This window comes from Oenanthe melanoleuca, chromosome 23 (assembly GCF_029582105.1).
Source record: "Oenanthe melanoleuca isolate GR-GAL-2019-014 chromosome 23, OMel1.0, whole genome shotgun sequence".
Taxonomy (NCBI): domain Eukaryota; kingdom Metazoa; phylum Chordata; class Aves; order Passeriformes; family Muscicapidae; genus Oenanthe; species Oenanthe melanoleuca.
The window spans coordinates 3,828,526-3,845,479 of record NC_079356.1 but is presented as its reverse complement, the minus strand read 5'-3'; the positions used below and the strand labels follow the sequence as shown (position 1 = coordinate 3,845,479).

Genomic DNA, 16,954 nt, shown 5'->3' with positions numbered 1-16,954 from the left:
GCATTTCATGGGATTTGTTGGGATCTCAAATACCTGGATGGGGAATTGGGATCCAGCAGAGGAGAAACACCTGGATTTACATATATGAATACACATATTTAATATAAAAATAAATAAATAAATAAATAAATAAATAAATAAATAAATGAATGTGTATCTATTAATATCTATATTAATGTATTAATATGTCTATTAATACATTAATATACATATTTAATAAATTAATATACATAGCTAATATGTTCATTTGCTATATTTATTTAATAAATTAATGTATACTCAATATGTTGATATATGCATTTGTATAAAATTATTTATTATATGTAAAGATGAAAAATATATTAATATATTTGCTAAATATATTTTTAAAGCACCTCTCAGATTGTTTCTAACCACAGGGTGGGACTGAGGAATATTCCAGGGGTCCTGTGCAGGTGGATTCACTCTTTTTTTCCCTTCATTTTTCCTTGTTTTTCTCCTTTTTCCCAATTGTTGGGAATTGTTCATGGAAAACCCACAAGACACCAATCATCTTCACTTAATCCCTATTAAATATCCCCAAAATTCCTTGGGAAATGACCAGGGTGGAATTCCACTCCTCACATCTTTTGGAAGCCCCAACAGGAGAAGTTTTATGGCAGAGCCAATAAAAATTTCCACTTAGAGGAAATTAATGCCTTAAATAACACACTTGAGTCCCCATTTCTTGCACAAATGAAAGGTCATGCACTCAACTCTCCCAAACTCAATTATTTCTCTCATAATGAAGTTTACACAGGACATTAAATGGGCAAATCAAACTGAAACCATCCCTCTTGACCAGCTGGAGTTGGAATAATGATGAACAACGACTTCACTGCCCAGAAAATAAAAATATTTCCAAAGATTCTTTTTCCTGAGAGCTGATGGTTGGAAGGTTCAGGATATTTTATCCCTTTCTAGTGGGCATTGTTCCTATCAGCCCTCCACATCTGCTAATTAAGCACTTTCCAGTGATTAAAATTCTTGCAGTAAAAAAAAAAAAAAATTAAGAATTAGGAGATGATCATTAGGGATTAAACACTCCCAGCACAAAGGGGAATGTGGAAAAGCCGATTTGCAGGAACAAATTGGGACCTGTTGAAGTTTTCTGCACAAAATTGAGGAGGGAACATGAAATTTTGGGGTGTTTACATGAAATTTTCCTGATTTTGCTGAGTTTTTGTCACTGAAATGATTGGAAGATGAAATAAGTGAATAATTATGGCATGTTTGGTTCAGCTTTTCAATTTATTTGGAGTTGGTGGCTTTCCTGATATTTTATACCAGTTTTTACCAGCTCCAAAAAAAAAACCAAAAACAAAAACAAAAAAACCAAAAAAACAAAAAGTATTTTCCAAGGTGTGGAAAATAGTAGTAATAATAATAATAATGAATTAATTCTCAAAAATTGTAGAGTTCTGAAATTCTGAATTTTAAGGGTTTTGTGGGCTCTGGAAATCTGAATTCTGGGCTTTGAAAATCTGGACTGTGGGCCTTGGAAACCTGAATTATGAGCTTCAAAAATCTGAATTGAGGGCATTAAAAACCTGAATTCTGGGTCTTGGAAATCTGAATTGTGAGCTTTGATTTTTGGGGTGTCCAGGAGCTGCACTTGGATTTTTGTGGGTCCCTCCCAAACTGGGACATTTTATCATTCAAGTGATGATAAGGACAATGCCACCAAAATGGGCCAAATTGAAACACCAAAGTTGGGCAAATTAAAGCACCAAAATGGGCAAAATTAAAGCACCAAAATGGGCCAAATTAAAGCACCAAAATGGAGCACCAAAATGGGCCAAATTAAAGCACCACAGTGGGCAAATTAAAGCACCAAAATGGGGCAAATTAAAACACTAAGATGGGCAAAATTAATACACCAAAGTGGGCCAAATTAAAGCACCAAAAAGGAGCAAATTAAAGCACCAAAATGGGCAAAATTAAAGCACCAAAGTGGGCCAAATTAAAGAACCAAAATGGGCCAAATTAAAGCACGAAAATGGAGCAAATTAAAGCACCAAAGTGGGCAAATTAAAACACTAAATGGGCCAAATTAAAGCAGCAAACTGGGCAAAATTAATACACCAAAATAGGGCAAATTAAAGCACCAAACTGGGCCAAATTAAAGCACCAAACTGGGCAAAATTAATACACCAAAATAGGGCAAATTAAAGCACCAAAATGGGCCAAATTAAAGCACCAAAGTGGGCAAATTAAAGCACCAAAGTGTGCAAAATTAAGTACTAAAATGGAGCAAATTAAAGAACAAAAATGGGGCAAATTAAAGCACCAAAGTGGGCCAAATTAAAGCACGAAAATGGGGCAAATTAAAGCACCAAAGTGGGCAAATTAAAACACTAAATGGGCCAAACTAAAGCACCAAACTGGGCCAAATTAAAGCACCAAAATGGGGCAAAATTAAAGCAAAATGGGCCAAATTAAAGCACCAAAGTGGGCAAATTAAAGCACTAAAATGGGCAAAATTAATACACCAAAGTGGGCAAAATTAAAGAACTAAAATGGAGCAAATTAAAGCACCAAAATAGGCAAAATTAAAGCACTAAATTGGCCAAATTCAAGCTCCACAGACCCCTCAGTGGTTCCAGCACTGCTTTTCTCCTCTCCTCCTCACCCTGCAGTGGCACCTCCTTCACTGCAATGCTGGAGTGTCACTTGAGATTTGTTAAATGCTTTAATAGAGGCCTCTCTCCAGCGCTGATTGGGCTCATTTGCATATGCAAATCACCGATAGGAGACACTTAATATTCCCCTGACTTCGTTTAGGGCTGCAGAAAACGTGGGTCAAAAATCTGCTCCATGCTCTGCCAGGAGGGGAGGGGGGCTTGGGGCTGAGTCAGCAAATGCTAATTAGCTCTGCTGCTTCCAAGCCTTAAAATCAATTAGTGGGATATTAAGGCAGACTGGCTGGGAGCTCATTGAAGTAATAAAAATCTTTTGTGTGGCTAAAAAGGGAATAAAAAAAAAAATAACAGGAAGGTTTGACTCTTCCCTCCCCGGGGAGCTGGAGGAGTCTGGGATCCTGATGGAGAGAAAATCATCCATCCCTGGAACAGGGCTCTGCTGGGCTGGATTGGGAGGGGAAAAGCAGGAAGGAAATCCCAAAACCAAACGGATTTTAGTGGGAATTTTCCCTCTGCCCTTGCTGGAGCAATGGGAACACAGGGACAGCAGGAGGAATGGGAGCAGCACAGCCACAGCCACCAAACCCCAATGCCCAGGACAGGAATCCCCCAGGGCAGGGACTCCCAAAAATCCCACTGAGCACTCCAGGACCAGCACCACCAGCTCAGCCCCTCTACGGCTCATCCTCCCCAAAATCCACAGGCTGCACCCTGGGAATGCTCTGGGATGAAGTGGCTACACCAGGAAGATCCTTTGGAATCACCAGCCGAGGGTCCCAGGCTCAGCCCACCCCACAGCAGAGGCACAGGCAGGAAAATCCAAGGAAATTGAGCTTTTAAGGGGTTTTCCCTCACTCAGCTGCATCAACCCCACGGATATTCGACCTTGGGAACTCATGGATGCAGAGCTCAGTGAACATCCCCATTCCTGCTTTCTGTCCCTTTTCCCACCCAAGTGTCAGCTCCCAAATCCCAGGGGAAATCCAGCAGCCAGCACAGCTAAATTCCCATTTATTTCTTCACCCTCTAACCAAGATTTTTACTTTCTGGGTGCCTGAGCACCTGCTGCAGCCCCCAGCCCTGCACAGGGCAGACACCTGGCTCGTCTGCTGGGTTTTACATCCCAAAATTTATTGGACATGATGGAGCAGCACTCACACAGCTCCTGCCAAGGCTGGCAAAAATCAGTGTCACCCCTGCCATGCCAGTTGTGACCAGGAGAACAATTCCAGCTCTGTTCAATCCTTTTTTTTTTGTTCCAGGGCAATGCGGAGATAAACAGCAAAATGGGATTTAAAAGCCAGTTTTGGATCTTTCAGGTGGATTTCTGTGCTCTGGGGGTTGTCCAGAAAACAGCAGCTCCTGGAGGAGGCTGTGCTGGTTTTGAATTGAAGGCAGCCTGGAAGGGAGGGCACACTCAGAAGTTTTTCCATGAGAATTTTCCTCTGTGAATTGATAAAAATCAAGTAAAAGCTGATTTTGCAGATTTCCCAGGTGGCTGCTATTCATAAAAGTGAAAACACAAAAAAAAAATTTATTTTTCTCTTAGAAAAAATCCCTGTAGCCAAACAAGGAGACACTTCTCTCCCTGAAATAAACTGAAACAATTATTTAAGTAAAAGACTGAAGTGTCTCTATATTATTGTTAAATAAGTGTAAAAAGTGGAGGGGAGGAGAATAGTCTGAAAATCTTATCCTAAATTTCTTATTTTTTCTGTGTTTATTAAATTTATTAAAGTTTTTCTTTATACCCTTTTAAGCTTTAAGCCTGCCTTGTTTTTGCTCCTAATCCTATATCACAACAGAAATTAAATATATTAAAATTGACAAACCTAAACTAAACCAAGACACATTTTTGGGTCTTTTTGACCCAAACCAAGGTATTTATTCACTGCCAGGCCAACACCATTTCTCCCAGTGCTGGCACAGACCAAAGCACTGGCAGGAATTTGGGTTAATTTGAGATAAAAGTGAGGGATTTTGATCAACCAGGTGCTATTTCTCCCTCCAGGTCCCCATCCACCATTCCACACACGTCACTGACAGGGAACATTTGTGCCAAATCCCTCATTTCCACATGGAAATGGACCAGGAGCTGCAGATTGTGAACAGGGACACAGAAAAAAAAAAAATCCCCCATGAAAAACCCAAACCTGTTGCCAGCCAAATTTTGTAGATGAGGTGGAAAACACTTAATTGGGGACAGAATCAATGCAGGGCTATGCTTGAAATCTAATTATCCATCTTTTCTTGCAGACACTGTGTAAAACAACCCTGTCACTCAATAGTATTGACAGCCCTGCCCTCCTCTCCTGGTTTTTCATGGAAAAAGAAATAAAAAAATAGAAAAAAAAAAAAAAAAAAGAAATTAAAGTCCCTGTGCTGGCACATCCCAAAATCCAGATTTTATGGCCTGCCATGCTGTTCTTCCCTGTGCCTTTATCACCACAAGCTGTTGAAGGGCTACAAACTTTATTTTCCTCACTGAGCACAGCTCTCTGCTCAGGAATAAGGATGGGCAAGATCCAAAGTGGATATTCAGGAATTATTTCCCCACTTCCCAAACCCCACAGGAGCTCAGACCTGACACTGTCCTGTCCTGGAACTGGAGGAATTTGCAAGCAATAAAATAGTTGAAAGTTGGTGAAATTATCTGAGCTGAAGGAGGGAAGGTTCTGGTGGGATTTTGGGATGGAATTAAATGAGTTTTGGGGTCTCTTCCAACCCAAACATTTCCAGGATCCCATACAGGAAATTTCCATCAGCATTCCCAGCTCATTCTGCATTTAGCATCTCATTAATACTGGAAATTTGGAACACGCCCTCAATACCCACAGCAGAATTTCTGTTTGATTTTGTATTGTTTGGTTGGCTTTGTGGGGGTTTTGTTGGTTTTTTTTTGTTTGTTTGGGTTTGTGGGGATTTATTTGTTTGGGTTTTGTGGATTTTAATTTGGTTGGTGTCTTTTCAGTTTGTTTGGTTTATGGATTTTTATTTGAGTTTGTGTCTTTTTTGTTTGTTTTGGGTTCTTAGTTTATTTGAGTTGGTGTCTTTTCTGTTTGTTTTGTGGTTTTTAGTTTATTTGAGTTTTTGTCTTTTTTGTTTGGTTTGTGGTTTTCAGTTTATTTGAGTTTGTGTCTTTTCTGTTTGTTTTGTGGTTTTTAGTTTATTTGAGTTTGTGTCTTTTTTGTTTGGTTTGTGGTTTTTAGTTTATTTGGTTTATGTCTTTCTAGTTTGCTTTGTGTCTTTTTAGTTTATTTGAGTTTGTGGATTTTAATTTTCTTGGTTTGTGGATTTTTATTTTGCTTTTGTGGGTTTTTTGGCTGGCTGGTTTTGTGGGTTTTTAGTTTCTTCTGTGGGTTTTTAATTTGGTTTTGTGGGGTTTTTTTTTTCTGTGGGTCTGTGGGATTTTAGTTTATTTAGATTTGTGATTTTTTAGTTTGGTTTGGCTTTGTTTGGTTTGGGATTTCCTCCTCCAAGGACAGTGTCAGTCTATCAAACCCAGAAACTTTCAGAGAAAAATCTCCATTATTGAGTCTCCAAACCCAAACTGATCCATCAGGGGCTGCAAAACCAAACTCCAGCTGGGAAAAGGGAGAAGTGCAGCAGCATCCCACAAATCCCAGAGCCGGGAAGAATTAAACAGAAATTTAATTGTATTTTCTCCATCTGTTTGCACAACTCTGCAAAGAGCCTGTGAAGAACGAGCCGAATATTTCTCTGCAAACAGCTCCAGCTCCTCGGGGCTGCTTCCCTCGAGGTTTGAAAGCCTCTAATTCCTGAAAATGAGCAGTTGGTGCAGCCCTAATTGTTCCTTTTCAATCAGCCCCGGGTGTTTGCGGAGAGAATTTGGTGCAGCTGCGGATCCGTGGGAAGGGAAAGTTTCAACCCCTGGAATTCCTCAGGGATCCTCAGGGCTCTGCTCCCTCCAGGAATTCCCACTGAGCTCTGCTTTTGGGGGGGAAAAAATCCAGACCACAAAAAATAAATTAAAAAAAACCAAAAAAAAAAAAAAAAAAAAAAAATACCTGCCCTAAAATTAAAATTCTAAGTTAAAAAGAGGAAGGTTCTTTAAAAAAAAAACCAAACAAACCCCAAAGCATTCAAGGTTATTACATTCCTCTTCTTTTTTTTATTTTATTTAAATATTTTACTTAAATATTTTTTTATTTACTTACATATTGAAATATTATTTTATGTTTAAATATATTTAAAATAGTTACTTATAATTTATATCCCATTGTATCCCTTTAAAGAGGGCCCTGGCTCCCTCCAGGAATTCCCACTGAGCTCTGCTTTTGGGGGGAAAAAATCCAGACCACAAAAAATAAAATTTAAAAAAAAAATTTAAAAAATTTAAAAAACCTGCCCTAAAATTAAAATTCTAAGTTAAAAAGAGGAAGGTTCCAAAAAAAAAAAACAAAAAAAAACAACAAAAAAACAAAACCAAAGTATTCAAGGTTACTGAATTCCTCTTCTTTTTTTTTTATTTTATTTAAATATTTTACTTAGGTATTTTTATTTACTTAAATATTGAAATATTATTTTGTGTTTAAATATATTTAAAATAGTCACTTGTTATTTATATCCCATTGTATCCCTTTAAAAAAGGGTCCTGGATCCCTCTAGGAATTCCCACTGAGCTCTGCTTTTGGGGGGGAAAAAAAATCCACACCACCAAAAAAACCCTGCCCTAAAATTAAAATTCTGAGGTCCATAGTTGAGTATTTCTAAAAAAACAGCATCCAACATTATTGTGTCCTCTATTTTTACAGAGCCCTCTTCTTTTATATTTTACTTAATAAAGGTGTATTTCATATATATTTCTATTAAAAATATTATTTATTAGTTTTTTCATATTTGTATTTATCTCTATCCCTTTGTATCCCTTTATATTTTCATCCCTTTGTATCCCTTTATATTTTCTTCTATATTTATATATGTATGTATATAAATATATGCATATATCCCTTTTTAATATATATATTTATATCCCTCTTCTACAGTTAAATTTATAAATTGTGTCCTGACAAGGATATAAATGAAAATACAACCCCATGCTTGACAAGGTGGGGATTGCTCTGAGGTTGGATTTGGGAAGATTTTTCCAACCCAAACAGTTTTGTGATTGTGTTTTTCCTTAAATCCCTTTTTATTTGTCACCTTCTGGTCTAACACAGCATCCAGACGTGGAGATTTCACAAGAATTGAATTTACTTTAGTAACTTAATCTTCTTTTATCCCTTCATTAGTGAGCAAATAAACCACCTGTTCTGCATCCCCTGCTTTATTTATGATTTCTGTGGAATTTGTATCACTTTTCCTCTCATTGTCCCAGACTTGATTTATTTTAAGTCAGCTCTGAGTGAATTCCTCAGGTGTGAGGCAGCAAGGAGAGGAATTAATTCCCTTTGCAGTCCAGCCTAACACATCTTCCAGGGCAAGCAAAAAATGGGCATTTCTGCATTTTTAGGAAGATTTTTCACCAGATGAGGCTGTCAAAATTCACGTCCCAGTCAAATTTAACTGGGATTATTTATAACTGGCTCCAAGATTCTGCAGCTGAAAGGAAATTCAGGACTCCACAGCTGGGTTGGGGCTGGGAGAAGAATCTTTTAGTGAGAAAAGAAGGAAAAATCCCCCAGTCTGAGGGTGAACGGGGCTAATTAGGAAATCATGTTGAATTCAAGGGACAGTAAACAGGGAAAGAAAACAAATTTAGGGATGCTAAAAGCATGAAAGCACTTAATTTAAATATTTTCTAAATGAGACGTGCTGAAATGGAGCTCCCTGAACTGCTGGTGTTTCCTAGAACTCATAAGTAAAAAAATTACCTTGAGATCAAAGATTTTTATTGAAATGGAAGTGAAATCCTCTCTGTTCTCCCAGTTCCTCAAGAAAAAGATGACAGGTTTTCACTCCCAGTGCTCCTGCCATGGTTGCCCTCGGTTCTTTTTCCACAGCACCACTAAATCCAGGGATTTGTGCTGATCTAATCCTCCCTCCTCTCTCCAAATGGGAACACCCTGGGAATCCCCATTGTCCCAGGTTACAATGTAAAGATGTGACCAAAAGTTTGTATTCCATCGCCATGTGTTAAACCAGCTGGGGCAGTGACCCTTATCTCTGTGGGAGATATCTCCTGTTAATGGGCCATGTGTTAAAAACCAGCTGGGCAATCATCTTTATCTTCCCACAGCCCATCCTCCCTCCAGGAGATATCTCCTGTTCATGGCCACTGAGTCCCAGGGCATGACTGATAAAATTCCATCATCCCACTGGGAGATGCTCCAGCCAGGGGAGGAGCCAAACATTTCCTACCCAGATAAAAACTGAGATTTGGAACACCAGAGCAGCCTTTTCCACTGGATTCCAGAGGACAAGAACTTCCAGACCTTTCTACAGGATCACTGCTTCATCTGCACTGCTGCCACCACCCTGACTTGTGGGGTGTCAGGTTCTATTCTGAATGTCAGTGTTTTTTTTTCCTTTTGTACTATTGCATATATTTTATTTTTCCCTTTTTTCCTATTAAATCATACTTCTGACTTGGAGTCTCTCACTGGTTTTGATTCCAAAACCATTACACCAGTGAACACAAATACCCCAGGAATGGCCAGTGAACACTCTGGACAGACATCACTGGAAATGTTTTTGTGCCACTTTGAACCCTCCAGTCCTACTTTCTTCCTGTCCTTTTTTTAAAAAAAAAACCTTCCTGAGAGCTTTTGTTCCCAATTTTAATACTGTGTTTCTTTTGGGAGGAGAAAACCTAAAGGGCTTTGATGGCAGATCTTACCAGAGCTATTTACTGTGGGACTCTGATGCACTATTCTGCCTTTGATCTGGAATTATTGTGACACGAGTCACAGATTCCCAAGAAAATAAAGCAGCATTCCAGCAGCAGTCAGGCCTGTGCATCCAAATTTAATTTATCACCTCCCTCAAACTTAGTTAACACCCAAAATATGAATAATTTCCTTGGGGCAGGCTCAGGGTGGCACTTTCAGCAAGCAAACCCCTTTCCCGCCCTCAAAATAAAACTCTGACTTATGCCAGCGCTCTCTCTGTCACTCTGGCTCAGGTTAAGTTTTAAATACATTTATTTTCCCCCTCAGTTACAGCCTTGAAAGCCTCCTAATCACCAGTCAAATAAACTCCAGATCATTTCAGATGTGTGTGACTAAAGGGCAGCCCCGGCTCCAGCCTTTGTACAAGATTTCCTGCGGCATCAAGGTAATAAAAAACCATTACAAAGTGTACAAGGAGCTGTGTGTAAATGCCAAAAAACGAACTGGAAATGTCAAGAAAGTGCAGAAGAAGCTGCGTGTCCTCTGTCCCAGGATTTGGGAGTGACGTGGGCTCACACAGAGACTGCTCACACAGAGGGGCTGCAAATGGGTGAATCTGAAACAAACTGGGAAAATTTTGGGGGGAAAAAGCAGTTTGGTAAATGGATTTGCCTTTCCTCCCAAGAGGTGCTGAGTGTGAGCTGGCCTGACATCCTCACCTGTTCCAAAATCCTCACCTGTCCCAAATCATCACTGATATATCCCAAAGTCCTCACCTATCCCAACATCCTCACCTGTTCCAAAATCCTCTCCTGTCCCAACATCCTCACCTGTTCCAAAATCCTCATCTGTCCCAAAATCCTCATCTGTCCTAACATCGCCACCTGTCCCAAAATCCTCACCTGTTCTGACATCCTCACCTGTCCCAAAATCCTCACCTGTCCCAAATCCTCACCTATCCCAAAAGCTTCACCTGTCCAAACATCCTCACCTATTCTGACATTCTCACCTGTCCCAACATTCTCGCCTGTCCCAACATCCTCACCTGTCCTAAAATCCTCACCTGTCCCAAAATCCTCACGTGTCCTGACAGCCCCACAGGCTCCCCAGGGAACCCAAACTCTGGGAATAACCAGAGCTGATTTCTGACCTTACAGGGACGAGTGTGACAATCCTGGGACAAGCTGTGCCCCCACTGCTGACCCCACAGAGCCCCAGCGAGTTCTGATCACTTCAGCACCCACAAAAAACCCTCTCAGTGCCTCAAGGCAGAGCAGAGAATGAGAGAATTTACCAGAAATTGGAGGGGATTTGAACAGAATTTAATTGTCAAGGGCAGGAAATGCTGCAAGGCCCCAGCATCACCTCAGTGAAGGCATTTCCCTGGCTCCATGTCCAGGGTAATTGACCAGTTGGACTCATTACCAACAAGTTCTCAGCCTTAATGATAATTTTAAAGACTCAAACAGAAAAAAAAAAAAAAAAAACAAAGCAAAAAAACATTTATGAGGAGCTGAATAGCATTTTAGGTTCAGTAATCAACAGCAGTGTAAGTTGAATTTTAACACGGTTAATTTGTCATTCCCCCAGCAGCACTATAGAACATCATGACCTGACTTCCACTATAAAACAGCTTTTTCCACATATCCAAGGGTTCCTCTGGTGCAGAGTACTTGAGGGTTTGCAGCCTTTACACACAACCCTTCACCCCCACAGCCACTGGGAATCGTTTATGGCAGCAAACACAGGGGTGGATTCAGGACTGGGGTGAGGCAGGGGCAGGGAAAAGCAAAATAACAAATGGCTGAAGAGAATAGAATGTGAGAAAAGTGCAGCAGTTCAGATCTCCTGGTGCCTACATGGACACTGCTCCTGGAAATCCCAATGTCAACCCCACATCACCCACCCTTCCCAGACATTCCAGGAAATTCAGCCAGAGAAAACTTTTAATGAAAAAAAAAAAACAAGCCTCACTCTGGAAGGAACCAGCAATTAAAATGCTGAAAAAATATATTAAATTACACAGCAGCAAGGCAGGGATGTCTAGATGCTGGTAGAGACTCTGCAGCTCAGTTTCCCACCTCCCAAAGTGGATTCAGGAGCAATTCCAGCCCCTCTGGACTCACCCTCATAGCTGGCCTGGAAGCCTTGGGCACTCACAGCATAGTCACTGACGAGCCACAGGGACAGCACCAGGCCAGTGCTGACGATGGGAGCAGGCAGCTGGAACCCTGTCAGCCTGGAAAAAACACACAGAGAGGTCACAGTCACCAGGAGAAACCCACAGGGAGGTCAAACTCAACAGGAAAAATCCTCAGTGAGGTCACACTCACAAGAAAAACCCACTAGGTCACACTCAACAGGAAAAAAAACTACAGGGAGGTCACACTCACCACTGCTCTAAAAATTCCACAGTGAGGTCACATTCAACAGGAAAAAAACCCATAAGGTCACACTCACCAGGAAAAACTTACAGCAAGGTTACACTTATCAGGAAAAAACCACAAGGTCACACTCAACAGGAAAAACCCACAATGAAGTCACACTCACCACTGCTCAAAAAAACCCACAGGGAGGTCACAGTCACCAGGAAAAAACCCAAAGTGAGGTCACTCCCATCAGAAAAATCCCACAGCCACCAGGAAAAACCCACAAGGTCCCAGTCACCACCAGTGCCCTGCCCAAAGCCAGGATGGGGCAGATCCCATCACACTCCTGGAGAAGGAGCTCAGAGCTTCAGGAGACCTTGGAGCAACAGATCCTGGGCTCTTTCACCACAGAACTGCTCCTGGAATTTTTCACAGTTTTTTCACAGGTTGTCCCCACTGCTGTGGTTCTGTCCCAAGCCCCTCCCTGCTTCACACTTTGTCACCAACACCTGCCCTGGGGCACTGCACACACCCAGCCTTGGAGCAGAACCCACCCAGACAGAGATTTTGGGGTGCTGAGTGAGCCCAGGGCATTGCTCAGGAATGTTCAAAACGTTTTGAGAACCTTGGAGTAAAAATCAGACTGGAGCGTTCTACAAACTGCACTGAACTGAGCACAAAAAACAGGCAAAAAATGGATGTTAGCAATTAATTAAATCCTTCAGTTGGTGCCTCCAGAGTGTTTGCTCTGCAGTCTGACAGTGGGTAAGGCTGGAAGTTTTTGGGAATCCTCCCCACCCTCCCCCAGTCCAGCACAAAGCCAAGGATGGGATTTTTTGTGGGGACAGATCCAAAATGCACCCCAGCAAAGGCTGGGATGGCTCCCATCTCCTCCCTGAGGTTAAAAAAAAATCATGAAATGGCTGCATGAGAAGGTCTGGGAGCTTTCCCACAAATCAGACACAAATCAGAGCAAAGAGAACAAAATAAAATTGGACAAATCCAGGAACTCCCAGCCCTTGTCTCATCCTCCCACCCTTACAGCTAAAGGACAACTGATTTATCACAAAACTCTGTTTATTAATGATTGTCATTAATCCCAAACCCAGACCCCTGCTGCTGAGCCATCCTCACGCCAGCTTATACCCCAAAATTCCAGTTTTACAATTCCCAAACCTTCTTACATTTGGCCAAGGGGATTCCTGGACAGATTTCCAGTTTAAAGCAATCCCACAGTGGACTCCTTACTGGAGGAGCAATCCCCAAACCCAGACTTTTACAAACCACAGGAGCAGCAGGAACTGAAGAATTTGGTATCATTTGGGATCAAGAGTGCTCAAGGAATCACAAGGGCAGAAGTAGCACGAGATTAGCAGGGAAAAAAAAAGAATTTAAAGCTTCTTACAACACACTCTGAGGTTTATCCTGGCAGACTTTCTGCCAGGGGGGCAAAGGTTCACAAGCTCTCTGACCCTTTAAGAAACACCTGTAAATATTTTTTTCATTCAGGGTATTTCCTCTCTTCACACGGAATGAAAAGGCACCCACAGAACAAAACCAGATTTGGGGGGCACCATTTAAATTTCTCTGAGCACCCAGCCCAAGCAATTCCTCCTGAAAATCATCCCCAGCCCCCAGACACAGCGAGGGAACTTCCCTCCTCTTCTCTCTCTGCCTCTCATTGAGCAAACCTAAATATTATTTCACACACATTTGAGCTCTGACTGATGAGAGCTGACAGGCTCTGCCTGAGAACTTTATTGAAGCAAAATTTCCAGTTATTGGCAGAGCTCACAGAGTTGCCAGCCCATGATTTAAGTTTTAATGTCAGCACAGCAGCACTGACCAGCCCTCGGCATAAAATCCCTTGTCTGGACAAGCTGGAAGGACAATTGCTCCTGTTTATTACCAATCAAAGGTTCCAGAAGCATTCAGTTTTTACTGTGCTGAGTAAAAGCATCATTGTTTTCATTAATTAATTTGGCAGATTAATTAGAGTGGCCTGCTGAAACATTCATGCACTAAAAAAAACCAAAACCAACCAATAATCCAGGAAATGGCTGGAGCAGCTTTAATAAAAGCAGAACCTGCTGATTTATCTCCCCCTGTGTCCCAGGTTACAATGTAAAGATGTGCCCAGAAGTTTGAATTCTGTCACTTTTTGTTAAACTAGGTGGGGCAATGATTCTTATTTCTGTGGAGATATCTCCTGTTAATGGGCCAGCTGTTAAAAACCAGCTGGGGCAGTGCCCCTGATCTCCATGGAGATATCCTCTGCTAATGGGCCATCTTTAAACCAGCTGGGCAATCATCTTTATCTTCACACAGCCCATCCTTCCTCCAGGAGATATCTCCTGTTAATGGCCACTGAGTCCCAGGGCATGACTGATAAAATTCCATCATCCCACTGGGAGATGCTCCAGCCAGGGGAGGAGCCAAACATTTCCTACCCAGATAAAAACTGAGATTTTGGACAGCAAATTAATCTATCTTTCCACTGGATTCCAGAGGACAAGAGCTACCAGACCTTTCTACAGCATCACTGCTTCATCTGCACTGCTACCACCATCCTAACTAGCAGGGTATCAGCTTGTATTCTGACTCCATCCTTGGTTTTTTTCTTTTCTACTATTGCATGTATTTTATTTTTCTCTTTTTTTTTTTTTTTTCCTATTAAATTGTATTTCTGACTTGGAGTCTCTCACTGGCTTTGCTTTCCACACCTGATCACCCCATCCCATCCCCCAGGAGTTTGTTAATGCAGCCTGGGCTTCTCATCCCCCAGAGTGGATCTGCTGCCCCTGAACTGAGCTTTTTGCACGGTGGATTCTGCTCACAGTCCCTGTGCTGCCAGGATCCCACTCTGCAGATGTTGCTTTTAATTCAGGGCAACATGAACATGTCCTTTACCTGTAAGGAAGAGCTGCTGTCCCCGAGGAGTCACAGGAATTAAGTGTGACCTGAAACAACACTGCCCTGCAGCATTTATTCCAACACAACTGCTATTTTCTCCTAACAGGGCTTTAAAAGAGAAGTGCCTGTGCATGAGGGCATGAAATTGTAACTGAGCTTGTTCTCACATTTTCCACAGAGCCCATGCTGACTGGAGAGACAATTTCCAGGGAGATCTCTATGTTTTAAGTACATATTATATTATTGGCTTTTTGCAAACATTAAAATGAATGCTATATGTAAAATGTTAGAAAACTTTGCTGTATGGATATAGTTTCTTTTAGTTCTGCTATTAAAAAATCTTAAGAATTGTAGTGTGATAAATATATTTTTCCTGGACTACAACATGGTGATGGTAAAAAGCTTTTCTTCATGTAACTAACTCAGAGAATGGTAAAATTCTTCACATTCTTGGATTATCCTATTTGGATGAAGACAACCAAAACAAATTCCAGGGAAGGAATTTATTGATCAGAGAATAGCATGGCACGACAAAAAAAGTTGATTTACAGGTTGGGGGGGGATGATTTTGAATAATGTATAAATATCTATGAATATGCAACAAGTTGATGCATTTAATAAAGTGTTTTCTGAGTAAGGATGAGCTCTTGGCTGAATGACAAGCACCCAGCCATATATATTGTTTTGCTTTATTATTTGTATTAAACCTTTTAAAATTTACCAGGAAAGTGAACCTCATTTTTTATATCTAGAAACTGATAAACCCAACCAGCTCTGATCCTCAGAGGTTCCCTCGTGTCCCCCAGAGCCAGAAGAGCACAAGGAGCTGCCTGGCAGCACCAAAGGCACCAAACCCTGCTCCCCTGCACACCAAAAATCCCCTCTGCCCACAGAACATCACCAAAAAGCCAAACTCAGCCAGGAGGAAGCAGGGAATGCTGCTGCAATCAGGAAAATCTCTGTGCAGCATTCCAGCCTCTGCCCCCAGCCCTCCCTGGGAAATCCTGCATTAGGAAGGAGCTGGAACTGCTCTCACTGAAATCACAATAAAAGCCACTTCTCCTCTTAAGCCTCCAGCCAATGCACACAACTGATTTTTTTTTTCTTCTCTGATGTCCTTGTCGTGTCCAAGTGGGAGCCAGGCAGCATCCCCTTGGAGGAGCTATCATTTACCACGTCCATGTTCAAAACCTCAGCTCTGCTGTTTGAAAGCCCCAGGACAGCCTGGATTGGCAGGAATCCCTGCTTGGTAACTGCTCTCCTGCCTTCCTCCCTAAATCTGCATCCCAGAGAAATTTAAACCACGGCACTGGCACAACATGGAATCATTCCCCACCAAACAGCGATTCTGACATCGCTGATCTTCATTCTTTCATCACAAAAAAAACACAACTAACAAGGCAAAAAAAAAAAAAGCAGCAAACTCCATTCCTTGTTTTTATGGAGGTGAGGGCAGTAATAACAGCAGGAATAATCATATTCCATTCCTTCTGTACCTCCAGCCAAATGGATTATTGAGTGATTATCCCCTTAACGTGCTTGGAGCCAGCGCTGATTGTCTGAGATTTGCAATGTGTTTTTCATTGGCTTAATTTTGCTCCTGCCGTGAGGAACCAAACGAAACCAGCGCCAGAAATGCCACTTGATAAGCATGCCCTTGCAAAAAAAAATCAATATATCCAAACAAATCAACACAGAAATCCTCTGCTCTGTTTGCATCCCTCGTGCTCTGCTTCAGGTGCACGGCAAATCTTCCTGGTTTGGATCCCAGTTTGCAGCAGGACAGGAAAATTTTTGGGAGAGCTGATGGCAGTGAAGAGCACTTTCCACAGGTGAGAACTGAGCACCAGGCTCAGCCTGGATGGGACAGAATCCCAGAATCCCAGAATCCCAGAATCAGGGAGGTTGGAAAAGCTCTCCAAGACCATTGAGTCCAACCTGTGCCCAATCCCCACTTTGTCCCCAAGTGCCACCTCCAGGGATGGGCACTCCAGACCTCCCTGGGTGGCTCTTCCCAGTGCCTGACCACCTTTCCATGGAGAATTTGTCTGTAATATCCAATCTAAACCTCCCCTGGCCCAGCCTGAGGCTGTTCCCTCTCCTCCTGTCCCTGTTCCTGGGAGAAATCCCAAATCCCCCCAGCTGTCCCCTCCTGTCAGGGAAAGCCAGAAATTCCCCCTGAGCTCCTTTTCCCCAGGCTGAGCCCCTTCCCAGCTCCAGC

General features: G+C 41.8%; 1 protein-coding gene across 1 annotated transcript in view; it reads right to left on the bottom strand.

Moving 5' to 3' along the window:
- Positions 1-16,954, bottom strand: part of CSMD2 (CUB and Sushi multiple domains 2) — a 288,748-nt gene that overhangs the window by 236,847 nt on the left and 34,947 nt on the right. Inside the window, exon 3 of the mRNA XM_056509388.1 lies at positions 11,578-11,690. Within this exon, the coding sequence (XP_056365363.1) occupies positions 11,578-11,690 (113 nt within the window). The remainder of the gene's footprint in view (positions 1-11,577; positions 11,691-16,954) is intronic.